The 20179-nt window shown below is 34.5% G+C and overlaps 6 protein-coding genes across 6 annotated transcripts; 3 read left to right on the top strand and 3 right to left on the bottom strand.

Moving 5' to 3' along the window:
* Positions 1 to 492: 492 nt before the first annotated feature.
* Positions 493 to 1590, top strand: PHYBLDRAFT_165639 (hypothetical protein; the record flags this gene model as incomplete). The annotated part of the gene is made up of 5 exons (XM_018435271.1): positions 493 to 607; positions 671 to 712; positions 930 to 1001; positions 1334 to 1419; positions 1534 to 1590. The coding sequence occupies 5 exons, from the start codon at positions 493 to 495 to the stop codon at positions 1588 to 1590; spliced, it is 372 nt and encodes a 123-aa protein (XP_018295189.1).
* A 2673-nt stretch (positions 1591 to 4263) lies between these two features.
* On the top strand, positions 4264 to 7310 carry PHYBLDRAFT_109138 (hypothetical protein; the record flags this gene model as incomplete). The annotated part of the gene is made up of 3 exons (XM_018428093.1): positions 4264 to 4834; positions 4951 to 5625; positions 5668 to 7310. 3 exons carry the CDS (start codon positions 4264 to 4266, stop codon positions 7308 to 7310), a joined length of 2889 nt encoding a protein of 962 aa, XP_018295190.1.
* Positions 7311 to 8355: 1045 nt separating this feature from the next.
* Positions 8356 to 9580, bottom strand: PHYBLDRAFT_165641 (C2H2-type zinc finger transcription factor; the record flags this gene model as incomplete). The annotated part of the gene is made up of 5 exons (XM_018435272.1): positions 8356 to 8418; positions 8501 to 8829; positions 8912 to 9017; positions 9127 to 9409; positions 9495 to 9580. The coding sequence occupies 5 exons, from the start codon at positions 9578 to 9580 to the stop codon at positions 8356 to 8358; spliced, it is 867 nt and encodes a 288-aa protein (XP_018295191.1).
* Positions 9581 to 12569: 2989 nt separating this feature from the next.
* On the top strand, positions 12570 to 13805 carry PHYBLDRAFT_131879 (hypothetical protein). The gene is made up of 4 exons (XM_018429449.1): positions 12570 to 12588; positions 13206 to 13341; positions 13503 to 13604; positions 13671 to 13805. The coding sequence occupies exons 1-4, from the start codon at positions 12586 to 12588 to the stop codon at positions 13712 to 13714; spliced, it is 285 nt and encodes a 94-aa protein (XP_018295192.1). The 5' UTR covers positions 12570 to 12585; the 3' UTR covers positions 13715 to 13805.
* A 14-nt stretch (positions 13806 to 13819) lies between these two features.
* On the bottom strand, positions 13820 to 16271 carry PHYBLDRAFT_79016 (hypothetical protein; the record flags this gene model as incomplete). The annotated part of the gene is made up of 9 exons (XM_018443412.1): positions 13820 to 14302; positions 14409 to 14436; positions 14576 to 14660; positions 14742 to 14895; positions 15008 to 15137; positions 15265 to 15393; positions 15496 to 15659; positions 15831 to 16027; positions 16154 to 16271. The coding sequence occupies 9 exons, from the start codon at positions 16269 to 16271 to the stop codon at positions 14231 to 14233; spliced, it is 1077 nt and encodes a 358-aa protein (XP_018295286.1). The 3' UTR covers positions 13820 to 14230.
* Positions 16272 to 16542: 271 nt separating this feature from the next.
* On the bottom strand, positions 16543 to 17549 carry PHYBLDRAFT_158089 (hypothetical protein). The gene is made up of 4 exons (XM_018433729.1): positions 17361 to 17549; positions 17117 to 17194; positions 16817 to 16974; positions 16543 to 16740 (listed from the first exon to the last, which is right to left on the bottom strand). The coding sequence occupies exons 1-4, from the start codon at positions 17535 to 17537 to the stop codon at positions 16686 to 16688; spliced, it is 468 nt and encodes a 155-aa protein (XP_018295193.1). The 5' UTR covers positions 17538 to 17549; the 3' UTR covers positions 16543 to 16685.
* Between the last annotated feature and the right edge of the window lie 2630 nt (positions 17550 to 20179).

Raw genomic sequence — 20179 nt, forward strand, 5'->3', positions numbered from 1 at the left:
AAAGGTTTGCGACATTTTAATAACATATTTTATATTATATTAATTTAGGCATTGTCTCAAACAGCCATACTAACTACATTATATTAACGGCACACTTATTATCAAATTAGAATACATATTTTTTTCTTATTTGCCAAAACAGATCAAGTATCACTCGATATCACTCGATCTTTTGTATTCTGAATGACTGCAGGTTATATGTTTTGTATTCCAAACTTAAAATAAAGTAGGGACATTTTCATACTATATTATACATTACATATTAATCATAAGTCTATCGAATTGAGGTTTCAAAAAAAAGGGTCTCCTTTGACTACTATATATAATAAATATATCTTGTATTAAGTTTTAAAGCGATATTATTCTGTCGAAACAAACCACTATATATGTACTTATCAATGATTCTGAAAACACAAGATACTTATTGACCTTGGATTTTATTTTTATAAAGAAAAATATAGGTTTATATTATTATAAGCGCTGTCATATTTAATGATTATAAAACAACTTCAAAATTTGGTAAAGACATTATCCCCTGTGCGCCAATTTATTCAAGCTATAAGTGGTACAATAGGCAAATATCTAGAAGTTCCGGAAGACAGTTCTAGTACGCGAATTTGAATAGATAGCTGTAATATGAAATTGACGCACGGCTCTTTGTTTATTATAGAAATACAACTAGATTATGAAGCAATTTTCAAGAAAACTGACAGTAAGGTGCTATTAATTTTATACCAAAATATTGCTAGTCGGCTAAGAAATATTTGGTAAGGGTGCGTATAAAATTAGAAAAGGGTAAAGAAACGAAAAAAGCTTACAATTGACTTATTCTTTGCATTCATTATTGGCTGTTGTTGATGCGCTTGCACGAATTGACTGAATGATATAGTGTGTATCAATTGAAATATCGGGTTTTTCGATCCAAACAGCTGTTGTACTAAAAGGCGACATTACTTATAGCCATTCCAAGAACACAAAACCTAATCGGACCTACGCAGTTGGTGAGTCAAAAACAAATAACTAATATTAGCTTTATGATGATCAATTTCTTCGCTTTATAATAAATGGATACTTCTTTAATTGTATTCGAGACCGATACACTATATATCTTTAGTATAAGCAGAATTTTGGAAGATTCATACATTTTATCTACAAACATTCAAAATAGTATCCCTGTGAGAGCAAGTTAGGAAGTGACAGGAAAAAAAATAGGAATCCTGAGGGCGAGATATATGGCCAAATTATCTCAAAGAATTGACCAAGAGAAGTGAAATCCAGAGAACAGTAATTGCGAATAAATAATAAATAACATAAACACTGTAATTGTATCCAGAATCTTACTTGAACTCTGCGAATAAAATTTTCGTTCAAAACAGGATGGATCCAGGGAAGCTACAAAACGTCCTGTTGCAATTTAAGGTAAAAAGGGAATCTGACCACCAGATTTATCTGATACAATAATATGGCTCAATTCAAACAGCTCAAGCTAAATACAAGACCCTAAATATCGATTTATTATATCTTTTCATAGAGAGTTGTAATAATAGTAGCGATCCCAAAAAGTGGTACAAATTAGTCTATGTAAAATAAATAATAACGGTGGATCATACAAGTATTAATAAATAATTTTGTAAATAGAGCGTAGAAAATGTCTTATTCTCTTCAAAAAGAAGGGATAAAAGTAGATTTTGATTTCTAAAAGAATTTAGTCATTCATCATTTTGATGATCGCATCCAAGAATATTATATTGGGAGACTATATCATGTCAAGACTACAGCAGAGCACCAAAAAGACAAAAGTATGCTGTCCTGTAAAAGTTTATTCCTACATTGGACACTTTAACTTACCTTTTTTTTTAGTCTGTGGTAGTAAGATCGGTCAAGATTATGTATATATATTCCAGAGTTATGACCAGAGTATGAGGTAGTACATTAAACCCTAGAAAGGTCGGTATATCATATCCATAAAGCACGCATCATAAATAGTATATCAAAGAAAAGATTTAAAGCCAAAATCAAACAAGTCAAGTAAAATATATTTATTCCTGGGTCTCCGGATACTGTGGTATTGGATAAGCTATAAATCAATTGACGCTGATCTTTGATGTGATGATTTAATTCCGTGAAATTACAAATCAATCAGTTTTTTTCGGGATCGAGAAGTACAAATAGTCAATGGTTGAAGTTATGTAGTATAATATCTTTTTATTTTTATTTTGCATACTTTCATTGTAGTAGTTTTTTTTAAAAGAAAGCTACAAGTAATCGTTGGTACTAATTGGGTTGATTTTGGGAACTCAAGGCTTCGTTTGAAATGTTAATATTAATTTTAATACTCTTTTACAGAATTCAAATGTCAATAACATACACTGTTACACCCTTATAGTTTAGACAGGTGAATATAATAGATAGGCATATATTGATATAAATTTAAGTCCAATTGAAACAGAAAGAGTATTATATCACCATGTATATTGGATTGATATATTGCTTTGAATTATATGTCTTTAGTCTATAACTATTGCAAGGGGATCAAGTTTTTAAAAGTTTTTGAGCAAGTTATGCCAGTATAAATCTAGTAATAGTGACTCTATAAACTATATTTAATCTATAATTTAATAAATGAGAAAAAAAAAGTATCAAATATTGCAAGTAGCTTATATAATAAACGTACGCTATTAGTTAATAGCAAAAATAAGTTTCGGGTGTCTCTTTATATAAAAGTATTACCTTTGTGATGTGTGCCTAACAGTCTTAGTCATGTGGTTTTGGAGATCAATATTATCAAGTTTAATTTTTTATGGACACGTTATATATAATCTAGGCTCCACTGAATAGGTTCATAGAAAACTCTTTCGGAACTTGGGTGCTTTTGAATAGTTGAACGCTGGGACTCTTTAAGAAAAGCAAAAGCCGTCCATTCATCAATGTCTTATCAGCTACTACCGGTAGTTGTACTAATTTTTACCGAGATATTTGTCAGCAATGGTATTGGACGGCTTATGGATCATCGAAATCAAGATAATATAATTTGTAGTTTTTTTTTTACAGATCCAGTGTATCAAAATTATCAACCACATCCAAATACCCAAATACCCATTTGTAGACATTTGAAGTAAACTGATGCATTTTATTGGATTTAGGATTTGATCTGGATTATTAAATTAAATCTCAGTGCTGGTGTACAAATGGGTAGAAAGACATCAAAAAGGATATATTTTATTCAAATTCAAATAGTACGGTAATTTGGAAAGAGAAAAGGGAATAAAGAGAGACAGAAAGTCTGGAGAAAAAAATGTGTCATATTGGATCAGAGTAATTGCGAGGATATGGTACCGTTTTATTGAATCTTCTTAGCTATAAAATATCATATTGTTCGTGTTTATGTGTTTACTAGTTTTAGGGGATTTAATTGAAAGGCCACGCAGTTCATAGAAGCATGTCTAAACATTGATTTGCAGGCCCTTAATGATAAAGAAGAAGAAAAAGGAAATATCTAGAGGCTAGAGTTCTGATATTCAGGTACATGCAATAGGAACCTTATACTTTTTTTTCGATTCGTTACTAAAATAATAGCTCCAAGCATGTCATAGTCAAATGATTATATCTTCCAGATCTAATATACTAAAGTAAATAAATATGTATTTTGTATTTTTTTCTATATTATTAAGACTGAAATTTCATTATATCACAGTCTCATTACAGTACTGAATTGCAGAAATATTGAATTTAAGTTAGCTTTATAGTAAACAATTTTGTTAGGACAGCATTATTTTATTGCATCATAGCCTACTCTTTCATTTATGTCCAGGTTTCTGCTCTAGAAAGGTGGCTATAAAAGAATAAACGTTATTTTTAAGCGTATTTTTATGCACGAAAATCTGCTAGTAGAAAATATACATATAGATAATAATTTTTTTAAAACAAACAAGTAAAGGCAAAACTTAATAGAAATATAACTGTATAACCAGCTATTTTCAACAGTTTAACCTTCCCCCCCTTCCCCTATATTTCCTACCTTTTATTTTCGCAGATCGCTTTTTTAAACGACCGTTACATTTCTTTATTTTAGGTAATTATCCAACAATCTCTTTCTATGTTTGGCTATATTTACATAGCTACTGAGAGTTAAATTTATATATGTTTAAATTCCGGCTTTCCAAAAAAGTATATAAGATAGATCAGAAATTTTAATATATATATATCAAACCAAGCAATCTTCTCTTCCTAAATCTCTTATTTTATTTCTTCTCGCATGCTCTAATGTCAAGCAAGCCAGAAAATTACAATAATTGGCATACCCTGTCAGTCGAGGATACCTTTGATCTCCAGGGAACATCTCCGTCAGACGGTCTATCCACAACCGAGGCGAATAAGCGCCTTAATCAATATGGTCACAATGAATTGTCATCCAACGAAGGTCCTCAGTGGATCAAGGTCCTCTTGCGACAGTTTATAGATGTTATGAACTGGATATTTGCTGGACTAGGCGTTGCATTCTTTGTCCTCGAAGATTATGTCACCGGCTCACTATTGATCGCACTTGCTTTTGTGAACCTCTACCTGACGTTCTCTCAAGAATACGCAGCCGAACAAACTCTTTCCGCCCTCCGAAATCTTTCTTCACCCCAGGCTAATGTGATTCGTGACAAAAGAGAGCAAAATGTACCCAGCAGAGATATTGTTCCTGGTGATATATTGTTGATCAAAGAAGGCGATTCTGTCGGTGCTGATGCAAGATTGGTCAACATTTCAAACCTTGAGGTTGACGAAGCGCTCCTAACTGGTGAATCTATGCCCGTTCAAAAAGAGCTTATTGTCTTATCCAGTCCTGGTAAGTTGCATACAAACAAAAACGCAGATCCAGTCAATATCGTATTCTTTACGCTTGATCCACAAACAACAGCTTCAATACTTATCATTATTATTTCTTTATTTATATCTAAACAGATGAACCCTTGGGCGATCGTATCAATATGGTTTACAGCTCCACAGTTGTTTCTAAAGGACGGGGTAGAGCCGTTGTCACTGCAACTGGAATGAACACAGAAATTGGAAGAATTGCTACAAAGCTCAATGAGTCTAAAGATGACGATAAAACTCAGCTCCAAAGAAGCATGAATAAGATGTACATCGTCCTACTTGTTCTCTCTGTCCTATTTATTATCATCGTCTTTGCTTCCTCCAGATTCAAGGTCACTTACGAAGTTGTCATGTACGCTATGACAGCCGCTATGTCTGTAGTTCCAGCCGGCTTGACAACCGTCATGGCCGTAACTTTGGTTATGGGTGGTAGAGAAATGACTAGCCAGAAAGCAGTTGTAAGAAAGCTAAAGGTACTCGAGACACTTGGATCAGTCACCAATATTTTTTCGGACAAAACTGGTACCCTTACTATGGCCAAAATGGTTGTAATTCGTTTTTGGACACCAAAAGAAGGTTATTTCTACATAACCCCTAATGGGCTTTCTCCTGACGGCGAAGTTTACAGCACTTCAAGTGTGCAGACAAGAGAAGGCGAAGAAAAGATCGACCAAGATGTATTAATCGACAAGACACAGATTTCTCCTGATATAAGAAGCCTGGTTCAATGTTCAGCACTCTGCAATATGTCAAGTATATATCGTCGCAAAGTTAATATGAGCGACAAGTCTTCACAGATTTTAGACGATGATTCCGAGAAAGAAGACGACTGGGTTTCAAATGGTGCTCCAACTGATGTGGCTCTCCAAGTTTTTGCTCACAAATTCAACATGGGAAAGCCTGTGCTTGAAGAATCCGGCTGGGAATTGGTGTCTGAATATCAGTTTGATTCTATTATCAAACGCATGTCTACTCTTTATCATGATAAGCAGACTGGCGAGTTTGTGGTATTCACCAAAGGCGCCACAGAAAGAATACTGCCTCTCTGTGCTTATCTCACGGATTCCGAAAAGGATCGGATTTTTCAGACTGTCGATATCCTGGCCGCTAAGGGTCTTCGTGTCATGTCTCTGGCTTACCGCAAATTCCCTGCCGGCAAATATGATTACGAGTCATATGCAAGAGAAGACGTTGAGTCCGATCTTGATTTCCTTGGTCTTACTGGCATTTATGATCCCCCACGTCCCGAGTCACGGCAAGCCGTCTTAGAAGCCCATCAAGCTGGTATCAAGGTTCACATGCTCACTGGTGATCATGAGATTACTGCTACAGCAATTGCTAAAGAGATTAACATATTGAACGAGAACACAATGTCTGCTGAGACAATCCGTCGACTTGTTATGACAGGTACCCAATTCGATGCCCTAACAAATGACCAAATTGATGCTCTTGAAGAACTTCCATTGGTGGTAGCCCGCTGCTCGCCTGAGACCAAGGTCAAGATGATTGAAGCTTCTGCACGGAGACATAATGTTTCTGCTATGACGGGCGATGGCGTGAACGACTCTCCTTCGCTCCGAATTGCCGATGTTGGAATCTCTATGGGAAAAAACGGCAGTGATGTAGCCAAGCAGGCATCTGACATTATCTTGACCGATGATAATTTTGCTACAATTATTCGCGCAATCTGTGAGGGAAGACGCATTTATCAAAATATGCAACGATTCTTACTCTATTACTGGATTACACTGTCTTCTCTCGCTATTTTGGTTCTGATTTGTCTCGCAATACATGATCCAGAAGGCCACAAAGCTTCTCCGCTATCTACAATTGCTATGATTTTCTTGTTTGTTGCAATTACGCCTCCAGCAAGTACTCTTAGTATCCAGTCTGCTTCTAAAAACATTATGCTTGAGCCTCCACGACCATCCAAAGAGAATTTGTTTAACCGAGAAATTATCATGGACACATTAGTTTATGGTTTGTCGTCTACTGCCTCTTTTTCGGTCGCATTCTTTGTGCCTCTATATACTATTGGGAATGGAATTGAAGGAGTCAACTGTGATTCACACTATGTGGAAGGGGCATGCGATTCTCTTTATCGTGCTCGTGCATCGCTATTAGTTGCAACCATCTTCTTCTCACTTTTGATCATGGTCCATTGCCGCAGTTACCGCGAATCTGAGTGGAACTGGGCTGGTTTGAAAAAGACATTTGGATCCAAGACCTTTACTGGTACTTTGATATTCGATATAGTATGCCTTCTTATTTTCTTAAATATTCCGGTGGTTGCTATCGAAGGGTTCCGGATGAAAGAAATTACTTGGGAGTGGGGTCTTAACGTTGGCATAGTTCTCGTCTATATACTTTTTGGTGAAGCTTACAAATTCTTTAAACGGCGATATTTGAAGCCTATGGCTACAAGTGTTGTAAGAACTGTCGTGTAAAATACAATATACATCTATAATTAATTCCTAAACCAAATACACTATTTTAATAAACCCAACCATTATTCTGCTTAATTATGTTTATCTAATCCAATACCTTAATGGTTAAATTTTATTACTTGCTTGAATAAAGAGCTTTCCAGTTGGAAATTAAGTAAACTTTCTATGAAAATAAGCAATAAAACGTTTTGATGAAGAAAAGATCTGTTTCTCAGTAAATGATTTTTTAAGAATTGATAGAAGTCATTCAAATCAAATACAAAAAAATTGACTGTGTATAATAATATAGCCAACTCCAGAACGACTAAAGAATATTTTTGGTGACTTGATTTATTACTAACACCAATATGACCTTATAAATACAGAATTTAGGTAGAGATCAATATTAGTTGATGTGGAATACAACTGATATGTGAAGCTCGATGTTAATATTTCTTAAATTGCACAAGTCTAAATATATAGAAAATGCACGCTCTCTCTCTCTCTCTCTTTGTACAGTTTGTTATTTCCATAATATAATATCCCCCTTCATTCTGCTGGGATCTCATCCGAAAACGTGACAATATTGTATCCAATTAATACGAGTTCTTCCTCTCTTTCATCATGTACCTATCATCCTTCTAATTCCCATACACTGACTTGGAGCCTCTATTTCTGAACATTCTTTAAATTTTAATTGGATACTTGATTCCATTTATTATTCTTCTTTTATACACATCGAAAAGATACTTAATCTTCATCTTCAAAACTTCCTTTACTTTCTTTTCGGTCTATTCCTTTGTTTTAAGTGTCAGTGACACCCTTGAATAGTTCTTGATTGTGTCAATCTATTAAATATTACTTCACACACAGTACCATAAACAGCCATATACTGCATTTCTATTTCTTCTATGATTTATTTATTTTTTATAAATTTAATATCAGTTTCTCTTTTATTCACTCTCATTAAAAAATAATATTTTATAATCTCTTCTTCTTTTCTCTCAAAGAAAGTAATTGTCGAAGCTATATTTATCGGTTCGATTCTTGCTTACAATTCTTTAATCTATTCCTCTCGTACTTTTGTATTATTGACATCGGGCGTACTGGTTGCATTTACATTCACGACCTTATATTTTCGAGAACGGAAGGTTTGGTTGTCAAGATGTGAAGACAGGCAAAGCATTGATCGTTTCATTCAAATGTCTTACTGTTGTCATTATAACATGGCCGTTTTCGATATGCTTTTGGGATTCTGCTACATCGTCAAAATACATCTTACAGTAGCAGCAACCAAGACAAGTTCGAGACTTGTTTGTATGATTTGTCACAAAAGTAATTTCTTTTGTTGATTTACGACGTTCATTTTTGAATTTGCACTTTAGAGTGTGAATGCTCTCTAAATGCTTTCTCAACGTATTCGATGTGCTTTTATTGTTCTGACAATAAGGGCAAAAGTGTACGAGAAAGATCTCCGCTGTCATAATGCTAAAGAAGAGAAACAATGAAAGCATTGTATTGCGACACCGGATATCATTATCTTTTTACGGGGAAGTAGAAGGTTTTTGAGAGTTTGCGCATACTTGGTGGGAACAGGGAGGAGGAGGAGATCAAAAGCTTACCAGAATTGAGAGCTGTATTACCGGTGAAGTCAACAGGAGAAGAGTTTTGTGCAGCAAGGGCAGCGAGGATAGCCTCCGTTTTGTTTTGTGTGGCTAGAGCCGCAGCCTATGCTAAGCGTGCTAGGGTAGCGTCCAAGATGGATATTTCAAGCTGTTTGGCGGAAATTCCAGCAGCATAGTTGGCCACGAGTGCAGTGGCTTTATTTTAGGCGGACATTCGCTCTTTGAGTATTTTGGGCAACATTTTTTCTAGCCACGGCTTCTTGCGCAGCGAGTTCGTTGACCACAACCTCTTGTGCGGCAACACGAGCACTCTTAGAATCAAGTTGTGTTACTAGGTGCGTCGTAGCCAGGGTGTGAGGGAGCCTCAGGCATCTCGATCTCTGGAACGGAACTGTCGGTATTGTGGTATTCTTTGCGAGGACACGAATTCTTGGATTGATTCCGAAGGCACTGGTCTCGTACATGCTCATATCATCCTTAAGCGAAAAAGTTAATCTTTAGAAGGTGACGAGGGTCTTTTTTGTTAAAAAAAAACATACAGCAGCGAGATGGGTATTGGTCGTGGACTAGTGCAATGAACCCTTCTTGGGTAATCGCCTTATAGTTAGTGACATCAAAGATGACGCTGCTAGGTGAATGACAATTACGCCGAACATGTGAGGGCATGATGACAATGTTATTTTCATTATTCTGAAAGGAGTTTTTGGTGTGAATTGACAATACTCATTCTGAAGAGATTATGCATTACAAAATGTTATCAGCTTTGGTAGGTAACTTTTTTGCTGATACTGTGTGCCTTGTTCAGGCATGTCTGATATGGCAGCGAAGGGAAGGCATGCCAATACACTCATAGAGAAATCATTGCCAGACGTTTTGATTTCTAGTGTCGAATAGACTACACATCAGTTTCTATTATACTTCATATTCTAGGGGGGAAAAGAACACGGTTGAATAGGATGAATTTTTATGTTTTTACATATATATTGTAGAATAAAGAGAAAAAAAAAAGAAATATTACTACAAGGTGTGATCACAACGAGCCTTGATATCTTGAAAGTTGTCCATTTAAACTTTTTGTCTCTTGAATTTTGGGATAGCCACTAGTCAAAGCATTTGATTTCTTTAGGGGTTTCCAACCATGTTGTGTAAGGGTCCCAGTATGACAGCTAGCACCATCCTCTTGGAATCCAAAACATGATTTTATGTTCAATATGATTTTGGCTCTTTTAAATAGTGTGATAAGAACAAAAGATAGAAGAGGTGTATTTATGGGAAAGTGACACTGTTTTATTTTATTAGGGTGTAAGAACAGAACGTCATCTGACAACACTCACAACTTTACCACCATATTCGATCAATCTGAATAGATCACAAATTATCCTGCTTCTGTCAAGACGGCTTGCTCTGTTCACAATACCCTTTTGTGTTTCCGTTCAATTAGCACATTTGTATTGACCAACTAATGACACAAGAGAGAACAAAGCTCATGGTAAAAGGAATATAGGGCAAGTTATTTAATGCTAACAGTAATGACAAGTATTTGGGTTTACTATCTTGGCAATAATACCACTAAAATTGAGCTTTGAGTTTACTGTTAATGTTAATATTGACCTTTAAGATCAATGGCATTCTTTTGTTCTGTAGTTGTCCAAGATCTACAAACCTTAATTTATAGAAAGAATATTCTTGTTTTGTGCTTCAAATTGTTAAAACCATTTCAATTCATATTTATTTCTTAAAAAAAAAATCAGCCATGATATTCAATACAGACTCACAACATATCCCTTCTTTCAAAGTACATAGCAATGATAATAAAAAGTGATAATTAAGGGAGATTCTTTTAGTTTTGTTTTCTCCTTTTTATTATATATATATATATATCTCTTTTAATTCATCGATCATCAAAGTCAAGTGGGTTGTACACGATCAATCAAGAAAGATGTATGCATAAGAACAATAAGAGTTTTTGCTTAATATTGGATGATAATTCGTCACCCTGATTTCCCCTTTATTTTTTATTTTTATTTTTTCTTTAAAGAACATTCAAATTGGTACGGTCAGACCATCCCGCCATAAAGTAATTTGGACCGTGTCACTTGGGTTTATATGGACATAGCGACCATAAAGCATGAATATATATGCACACACATACACGAAAGGAGAGACGAGAAAAAAAATGGCAACTATGTGTGTGTATGTGCAAAGACTGGATAAGTAAGCCTCATGGTAGATAATATTAGTAGGTGGAATTAGGATTAGATCCATGAATTTGACAAAGAATTGTTATCTCAAATGATGTTTTATACATGGCCTTTTTGACTTTTTTTTTTATTATTATTATCTTATAATTTCAGCAATGATACCAAGCTTTTTCACTAATATCTTATTCCAAAACAACAACAAGAAATCTCAATTTGTTGTGCTTGTAGGATGCCAAGAGAAAGTATAAAGGTTAATGATCAAGGAGATATATAAAAGGTATATTTGCTTAAATGACAGTCTACATTTGATAATAAAGATAAGAAAGTAAAAAATAAATAATAAAAAAAATGTTAACTATTTTGGGTACATTTAAGCACGAAACTATCAAAGAAACTTATATTATGAAATCTCATAATCATACACACGCACCAAAGGAGAAGAAATATAGAAAAAGGAGAAAGGTAGAAGGGGCTAACTAAAGTGTTTTATGATTATTATGATTATTCTTGACAGAGTGGTTAAAACCATCAAAGATTTTTTCAACAAGAAACCTTTTCATCAAGATTGAGTGAGTGAGTGAGTAAGTGAGTGAGTAAAAGGGGAGGAGGGGCAAATGTATGGCGCAACTAACCTCACCTAAACGATATATTATTCTGGAAGCCTATTATTCATGAAGGGTCTCAACTCCTACTCCTCCTCCTCCTCCTCCTTTCTAATAAAGACACCTGTCTAAAATCAATAGAATACAGAAATATATATTCATCAATTCTAGGCGTGCATACATGTATCTACGTATATCTGCATGCAACAATCTGAAGTATGTAACCAAGTGTACATTACATCTTACAACAGCGATATAATCAAGACACTGTCTTTTCTTGTTCTTTTCAACTTTTGCTTCTGCTTTACAAATACTCTCAGAAAAAAAAAGAATAAAGAGCACATTTTTACCACCCAAATCAAGTCTAGATTTATAATTTATACTTCTTTAATTGCAATACTTTTCTCTCTCTCAAAGGAAATATATATAAATATGGTTTTATACACTATATATTTTGCAGGGCATAATATACACCACCTAATAATCTGATATAAAAAGACTACTAAAACTAAAGAGGGTGTTTGGGGTGAGTATAGAAAATAGTTGAAAGGAAAACTATATACATATAAAAAGGGAGGGTGAGAAGGGTGAGGTGAAGTGGAGGAGAGGGGGGAGAGGATGGACTGGGTCTTTTTTTTTTCTTTTTTTTTTTTTTACTCTCTCTGTGTGGGTGTGTGTATATTTTTTTTTTTGGATAAACCAGTCAGTTGGAGAGCAATTGATTTTTTTCGCTTGACGTCAATCGACACGCAATAATGATTGGCCAAGTGTTCAGCCACCGCACGTTGCGGGCGGCCAAGCTTATACGGCGGGGCCTTGCATTCATCCGACATCCCTCCTTCTACGTGGTCCATCTTCATCAACCAGAATGGTATGTGTGAACTACCCCTCCCCTTCTTCCTAATACCACCAGGGCAATACGACAGTACCAGATGAATGATCAGAGTAAATGGATGAATGGATGAACAGATGGATATTCTTTTTTTTTCAACAAAAAAAATCGACCGAAAACAAACCACAACCCACAGCCACAACAATAAAGAAAGAAATGGAAAAAAAAGAAGAGCAAAGTTCAACTATCTTTTTTTTTTGGAGCTTGAGATCTCTTTGTTACAACCTGTAGAAACAAAAGAAATTACATGCATGCATGTGTATATATATACTCTTGCGTGATTTGAATATGGAGTTACAATCCAAAGTTATTTCGCGGATTAGTGGTTTTATATTTATATAAATCCTTACGAATGCTGAACAAAACGAGAAAAAAATACAAAGCATTTTGTTTACCAAATACGGCATTGAAGAATAAACGATTACACCATCATCATCAACAACAATGTGAATACCAACTTCCCTAATAAAGAGACAATACAATGCATCCACGACATCAACAAACCATCCTCAACGACTCGCATTCATCTGGAACCCAAAGCCTAAACTTCCGTTATCCAAGACCAGAATTTTAACGGTAGAAAATTTTTTATATAGTCCAAGGGTACCTCTTCGTTTGGTAAGCGTCACACCAAGTCGCACACTCTCTGCCGTCGTTGTGGCAGACGCTCCTTCCACAACCAGAAGAAGACCTGTGCTCAGTGCGGCTACCCCGCTGCTAAGATCAGATCTTGTAAGTATTATTATATTATTGTTGGTTTAATTAAATTAAATGCATTTAAACAAGAAACTGCGTGTACATAATCTGTATATCAAATGTTTACTTTATTATTATTTTAACCAAATTGAATATTACTTTTTTTCTCTTTATTTTTATATATATATAACAATTAGTCAACTGGTCCGAGAAGGGTCAGCGCAGAAAGACCACCGGTACCGGTCGCATGCGTCACTTGAAGGAGGTTCACCGCCGCTTCAAGAACGGTTTCCGTGAGGGTAAGTGATGAATAACAGTTTATCAAAGCAAACTACATGTGAATTAACAAAAAAAAATTATATTAGGTTCCCAGGCCCCCAAGAAGGCCGTTGCTGCTGCCTCTGCCTAAACAGACAGACCACTCCTAAACTAGCTTTATGTATTTTTCGGATGTGTAATAAAAAAACAAGACCGTCTTTTGCTGTTGCAAATATATATATATATATGTGTATGTATATTTTAATTGTTGCTTGGTTGTGGCTTTTTATTTTATACAAAAGAAAAATGGAAAATGGGGGGTGAAGTAAATGGAAAGAGTGAGAGAATAGATTGATAGATTGATAGATATGGAGGAAAGGAAGGAGAGATCAAAAGGGGTTGGGGGGGAGTATAGAGAGGGCCTGTTCACCAATATTATCGAGAAATAGGAGCAATGAAATGTAGTGGAAAGTTAAATTTGGTACAAAGGGTGCATAATATGCATGCAGCTTGGCCGAGCTGACCATAGCTTTCTGTCGTAGAGAGAGAGAATGAGAGAAAAGCTTGATTTTTCTTTCTGTATGTATATGTATGTATGTAATGTGATGTAAAGCAATAATGTGTATGTATATATGTATGTGTATGTGTATGTGTCTGCCTGTATACGTTACAACATGCCAGACTCTCGAAGTGAATTTCTTAATGTTGTCTCTTTGATAGCATGAAATACAACGCGGATCTATAGTCAAAAGAGAGAAAGAGGTATTTGTGTATTTGTGTGTTAGGCTCTGTAGATTTCTATTTTTTTTGGGGGGGGGGGGGGGGGGGTTTTTTATTCAACATACGTTTGATGTACTGGTCGCCTGAGTACAACTAAAGAGGAGAAATATCGCAACATGAGTTTTTACAGATATATACATATTAACATGTTAATGAATAGAGGGAGAGAAGACTCGATTCGACTCGACTCGACTCGACTTGTCTTGGCTTGACTTGACTTGACTTGACTTACTGGGTATAGATCCTCAAGTTGGCCCGGTTCGTTTGTTTAAACCGCCAGTCAAAGTACCTTGCTGCGCTCAGATAATCTTTACCACCTATAAGCATTAATAGATAAATAAACAAGTTAAATAAAAATAAAAATAAAAATATAGATATAATAGGCAAATACAACCCACCTTTATAGTCAGGGAAGTATCGCTCAAGAGGAACTTTTGGAAGTTTAGCCTTTAGTACATCGACCTTGTTTAGAAGGAGAACAATGGATGTATGGATAAACCAACGGCTATTAATCACTGATTCAAATAGCACCAGACTTTCCATCATGCGATTCTAAAATAAAATAATATAATATAATATAATATAATATAATATAATAGTAAAGGTTGAGGTTGAGGTTGAGGTTAATATACATATATACAAAAATTATCAAAAGCCACTTTACTTGTCGAGATTCTTCAAGAAGTGTCTGGTCATATTCGCTCAGCGATACACAGAATATGATTGTAGTTACTGCCTCGAAACAATGGATCCATTTTTTACGTTCTGATCGTTGTCCACCAACATCAAACATGCTATAAAATATAATAATAGTAATAATAAGGAACGGGTTGAATATCGGGCTTCTTTCTTTCTTTCTTTCTTTCTGTCTGTCTTTCTTTCTCTTCCTTCCTTTTTCTATTTTATGCAGTGTGACCTTACTGAATATTAAAGGTGTCTGCCGAGAAGCGGGTTTCTGTTATTCCTGTAGTCTTTGATCTTGCCTGCAAGACGTCTTGTGTGGTTGGAAGATAATCTGATTCTCCTATCCGCTTAATTTCATCAAAGAAACTTTTTTTTTGTTGTTGTTGATGAGTATTATTAGTTAGTTAAATAATTGTATTGTATTGCATTGTATTGTATCTTTGTATATATTCTTTACAGATTACTTACTAAGATGCAGAATCCATAAGATAAAAGCCACTAGACTCCTGGTCCAGTAACTTTGCAACTGCTTCATCTGTCCATATGCAATTGATAGCAATCACAATTTCTTTATCAAGAACGACATTTGTGTTATTTCCTAACAAGTAGCTTGCAATGCGTTCTGCATGACACTGTATTAAATAAATAGAACTTATTATTATTATTATCATCATTATCATTATATATATAAAAAAAAATAAAAAAGGCTGATAGCATTAATAGAGAGGGGCTCGTTCTTTTGTATATATGAGCAAGGAGCCTCCAAATAATAATAATAAAAAATAAATAAAAAAAAAAAGCACAACTCGACTTGCCTTATTCTTCTCGTTTTGGTATTCGTATTCGTACTTGTTGATAGCTGCCACAATTGCCTGAGCAGATTCTATGATGTTTTTGTAAACTGTTGATCGCCAGGTGTAAAGCTCGTCTTCAGTGTATCCGTTCTGGTGAATTACTTTCATTTGTTTAACGATGGTTGATTTGCCTGATTCTCCACTGCCTAGTTACAGAGTGTTGAATTATAGACAAATAAATAAATAAATAAATAAATAAATGTAGCCTTATTTTATAATAATAATTTTTTTAAGGATAATATATGGGAGAGGCTGGGGGGGCCGAAAAGTACCTAGAAGCAAGATCTTGCACTCCATTCTTAGTTTCACACCGTCTTTCTTGATCGTCCGATCAATTGATTTGCTGTGATTACGTTCAGCTCTTTCTTCGGACGATAAACAAAGCCCCATTGATGATGATATTGTTATTATTATTATTAGTTTGTAGTAGTAGTTGTGATGATGACGGTAAAGACAAGTAAGATAGATGATTCCAAATAAGGGTCTGCCAATAGACTCCAAAGTAGAGAAAGGAAAGAATATATGTATATGTATATAAAGACACACACACAGAGAGAGAGAGAGAAAGCAAGAGAAATGAACTGAAATGAAAGAAGGAAAGAAAATAAGAAGAGAAAGAGAAGGGGTTGTGTATGTGTGTAAGGCCCATTTGTGTGTGTTTGTGTGTGTCAGTGTGTGATCACACTAAATTATTTATTTTTCTAAAAAAACTTTTCTTTTTTTTCTTTTAGTTCTCCAGGGATGTCAATCAAGGAGAGAAGTTGGCTGCAATCAATCTAGACTGCTTCAAAGTCGTATCACATCTCACGCCCGAGACTTCTCGGCATAATCAGCCCAGCTACCAGCATAATTACGGACACTTGTAACACACGAAAATCATTATTGTTAACATTAAAGTTTGAACAAATCTCAAGCAGAAAAAAAAACAGACTTACTCTTCAAAACCACTCTGTCTCAAATAATCAGCAGCTCTTGCACTACGGATACCAGCCATACAATACACTACCAATGTTTCCTTTTCACTAGGCTTCTTGAACCCAAACTTCTTTTCAAATGAATCATCAGAACTCTGCCATGCGTCCACAAATTGACTCTATTAAAAATAAATAAAAACATATTCAGAAACAACCTTTTCTATTTATTTTTTCCCCGATCGATCATCCCCTGCTTTGTCTTTGTCTTTTTTTTTTTTTTTTTTTTTTGGTTGGTTGGTTGGTTGGGCTTTAATTTCATACCAAGGGAACGTTATTTGATGTAGGAATACTGCCCTGAATAACTTCAGAGGGTTCACGTACGTCAATGATATGACAGTTCTACAAAGGGAAACAATACAGAGATATAATACACATAATAGAAGATAAGCTCAAATGTCGTGACTATTAGAAGAGAAATAGGCAATAATAATAATAATAATAATAATAAATTAGGAGTAAAAAAGAAAAAAAAAAGAAAGGATAATTATTATTATAATAAATCTACCTTGTCATTCTCCTTTATGAGCTTTTGAATATCTTCAAATACAATAAAGCCATTCTTATTTCCTTCAAGGTTTGATGTCGAATATGCACGAGAGGCCGATTGAATCCAGAATGTATTGACGCGTGGTGCAATGGTAGTGATGGTCTGACGTGCAAGAGGTACGCGCGTTACGGCCATCAAAGGCTTAATAAATCGGCCTGCAAACATTGTCAAGAAAAAGTGAACAAGAAGAAAAATAGAATATAATCAATAATCAAGCCAAAAGAAAAAAAAGAAAGAAAATAACAGTAACAGTGACAGTAACAGTAACAGTAACAACCCTAGAATAACTCGCATATTCACACGCCTTACTTCTGGAAACCTCAACTACAGTATGTCTTTTGTAGACTATTCACGTGACCCTGGTACACTTTTGTATCCGGTCACCACGGGTATTACTAATTTGCATTTATCCAGAAGATTGAATGTGATACTAAAAAGAACACAATTTCTCTTTCTGTACCTCCTCCTCCTCTTCTTCTTCCTCAACCACCCCTTTCTTTGTAACCACCCCTTTCTTTGTAACCACCCCTTAGTAGGAAAATAAAGAAATAAAGGGGCAAGGGATGAGTAGAGACAAATATTGATATGCTTTGTCCGAGTTCTTTGGATTAAAGTAACAAGTGTAGGTAAGTTATTGTCCAATATCCATTTTTATTATATGCTTTTCATTTCCTGTACAAGAACAATGTCAAGTAATAAAATAGGCCAAGCAAACTTATGATTCTAAAAGACTTTTCTGCTTAAATAACAAATCATCTTTAAGTACAAAAAAATTGTACTCTTTTCAAGGTAGTTTCTTCTTTCTTTATATTTTGAGTTGAATCTTGGATAGATACATGGATTTATTTATTTAATTAATTGTAAAATAATTAAACCTATTTAATGACTATACATTTTACTGCAAAATATGCACAGTTCAATTAAATAAGCTATATCAAGTACATTACAACGTTGTCTTTCGTAGATCACTTACTTAAAATTACCACAAAAAAAAACATCTGTGCTTCTAATCTCCTAGTTTTTGATCAAATTGCTCTTTTTTTTGGATTTAATTTTATTCTCCAAAATATATTTCTTATTTTGATATAAAGAATAAAAAAACAACCTTCATTTGTGTGGATCTTGGTTTGATCCAGTAAAAACAAAATAACTTATGAGCCAAGTTTCCAATATCCCATCTCGCCCTCAATAGATTTTGCATGATTTTTTTTGCTTCTAACCAAAGGAAAAGAAAAAAGAGGTCAATAGTACAAATTAGTATCAAGTGCAATTTTGTTTAAAATTTGATACACAAGTATATACGCATATTAAATTAGATTAGATTCTTTCTTGTCTCCAAGGTCAAAGGCAGATTATTGGCACACATCATATGTATCAAAAAAAAAAAGGATATAAGAAATTATCGATTATTCTGATTTTGTTGGAGCCAACTATGTTACTCGCAACCTACCCACTCGAGAATTAACTTAATGATCAATATTTATATAAAGTAAGTTGGTCTGGTTCTCCATTTTATACCCTCGATCGATATTTCCTCTTTTAAACATCACAGCGGTATTTTTTTTTTCTTTTGGAGACTGTATATATAAATTCTCCAGTTTCGATCGAATATTTGATAAATCAACCAATGTAAGGATCTGGAACTTGGGCTATTTAAAATAGCATTTTTATAAATCCATTTAAAAGTTAATCTTTCTATTTCTCTCTCACACACATAAATCCTGACCGTTCCATTCAAATGATCCATAACTAAGCTTGTAAATATCCATAGAAAGGCTAAAGAAAGAAAAATTCAAGTACGTCTTGACTGGGTACATAAAGGTACAAAAAAATAACAATATATAATTTGAAAACCTAGGCCACTGTTTAGACGCTATAACAAAGAAATTCAAATGCTATATAACATATTTTTATTAATAAAATTAAGTTTACATAAAAGCGTAAAATAAGTGATTCAGATAGCTTCTTTTCCTTTTTGGAGTATTGATGACTCGCTTGCTTTGATTGGCACTGCTGCTTATTTTTTTTTTATTAATATTTTGTATTTTGTTTGGCTTGGTTTTGAGTTTGATAACAAGCAATACAACAAAGAATAGACGCTCACTATGTTATACAGTTTACATCATAAGCACTGGTATTTTCATAGCATGTAGTTTTGAGCAATATACAAAAATTGATCAATCAAAGTAGTCTGAACCTTCCTTTAATTTCTGTCTTAAGGTTTATAATCCAATAATGATCTTTAACCTCTTGATCTGTCTTGGGCCAATTACTCTCAGAAACAGAATGTCTGTGCTTTCGTGGCAGGCAATAGATGAAGAGGTGAGCCACATAGTTCGACTTTTAAACGCTATCAATATCATCTAAGCTTTTCCTTTTATTATTATTATTATTATTATTAAGTACTGAAATATGTGGATTTAACTCTTCAGACATTTCTAGATAGATTATTTTATAGATTATGCCAAGCAAAACAAAAATAAAAAAATATGCAGTTTGAACTCCCAATATCCTGATTGTTGTGATCAAAGTGGCGCTGGTACTTATTATAGTCTGTGGCTCATGAATATAATAGGTTGCTGTATTACTTGGAAGTCGGAGATACAAATCTCCCTCCCACTGCCGATTTTCTGGTCAGCCTCAGAAAATTAGGGTGAAATTCATTGTTCATAAACATTAATATATGTATTTACAAATTATTTTAGACGTAAAGGATTTTGGTATATGAAGTCTTATCTGTGTCGGAAAGCATGGTACGGTACACCTTGTAAATGGCA

This window comes from Phycomyces blakesleeanus (assembly GCF_001638985.1).
Source record: "Phycomyces blakesleeanus NRRL 1555(-) unplaced genomic scaffold PHYBLscaffold_5, whole genome shotgun sequence".
In the NCBI taxonomy this organism is placed as follows: domain Eukaryota; kingdom Fungi; phylum Mucoromycota; class Mucoromycetes; order Mucorales; family Phycomycetaceae; genus Phycomyces; species Phycomyces blakesleeanus.

Coding starts and splice junctions, on each gene's coding strand:
- PHYBLDRAFT_131879 (XM_018429449.1), top strand. Junction 13,342..13,502: donor CGCTGCTAAGATCAGATCTT/GTAAGTATTATT, acceptor TATAACAATTAG/TCAACTGGTCCGAGAAGGGT. Junction 13,605..13,670: donor CAAGAACGGTTTCCGTGAGG/GTAAGTGATGAA, acceptor AAATTATATTAG/GTTCCCAGGCCCCCAAGAAG.
- PHYBLDRAFT_158089 (XM_018433729.1), bottom strand. CDS start 17,537: ATGGCCGTAACGCGCGTACCTCTTGCACGTCAGACCATCACTACCATT. Junction 17,195..17,360: donor TCATAAAGGAGAATGACAAG/GTAGATTTATTA, acceptor TTCCCTTTGTAG/AACTGTCATATCATTGACGT. Junction 16,741..16,816: donor AGACAGAGTGGTTTTGAAGA/GTAAGTCTGTTT, acceptor GTGTGTTACAAG/TGTCCGTAATTATGCTGGTA.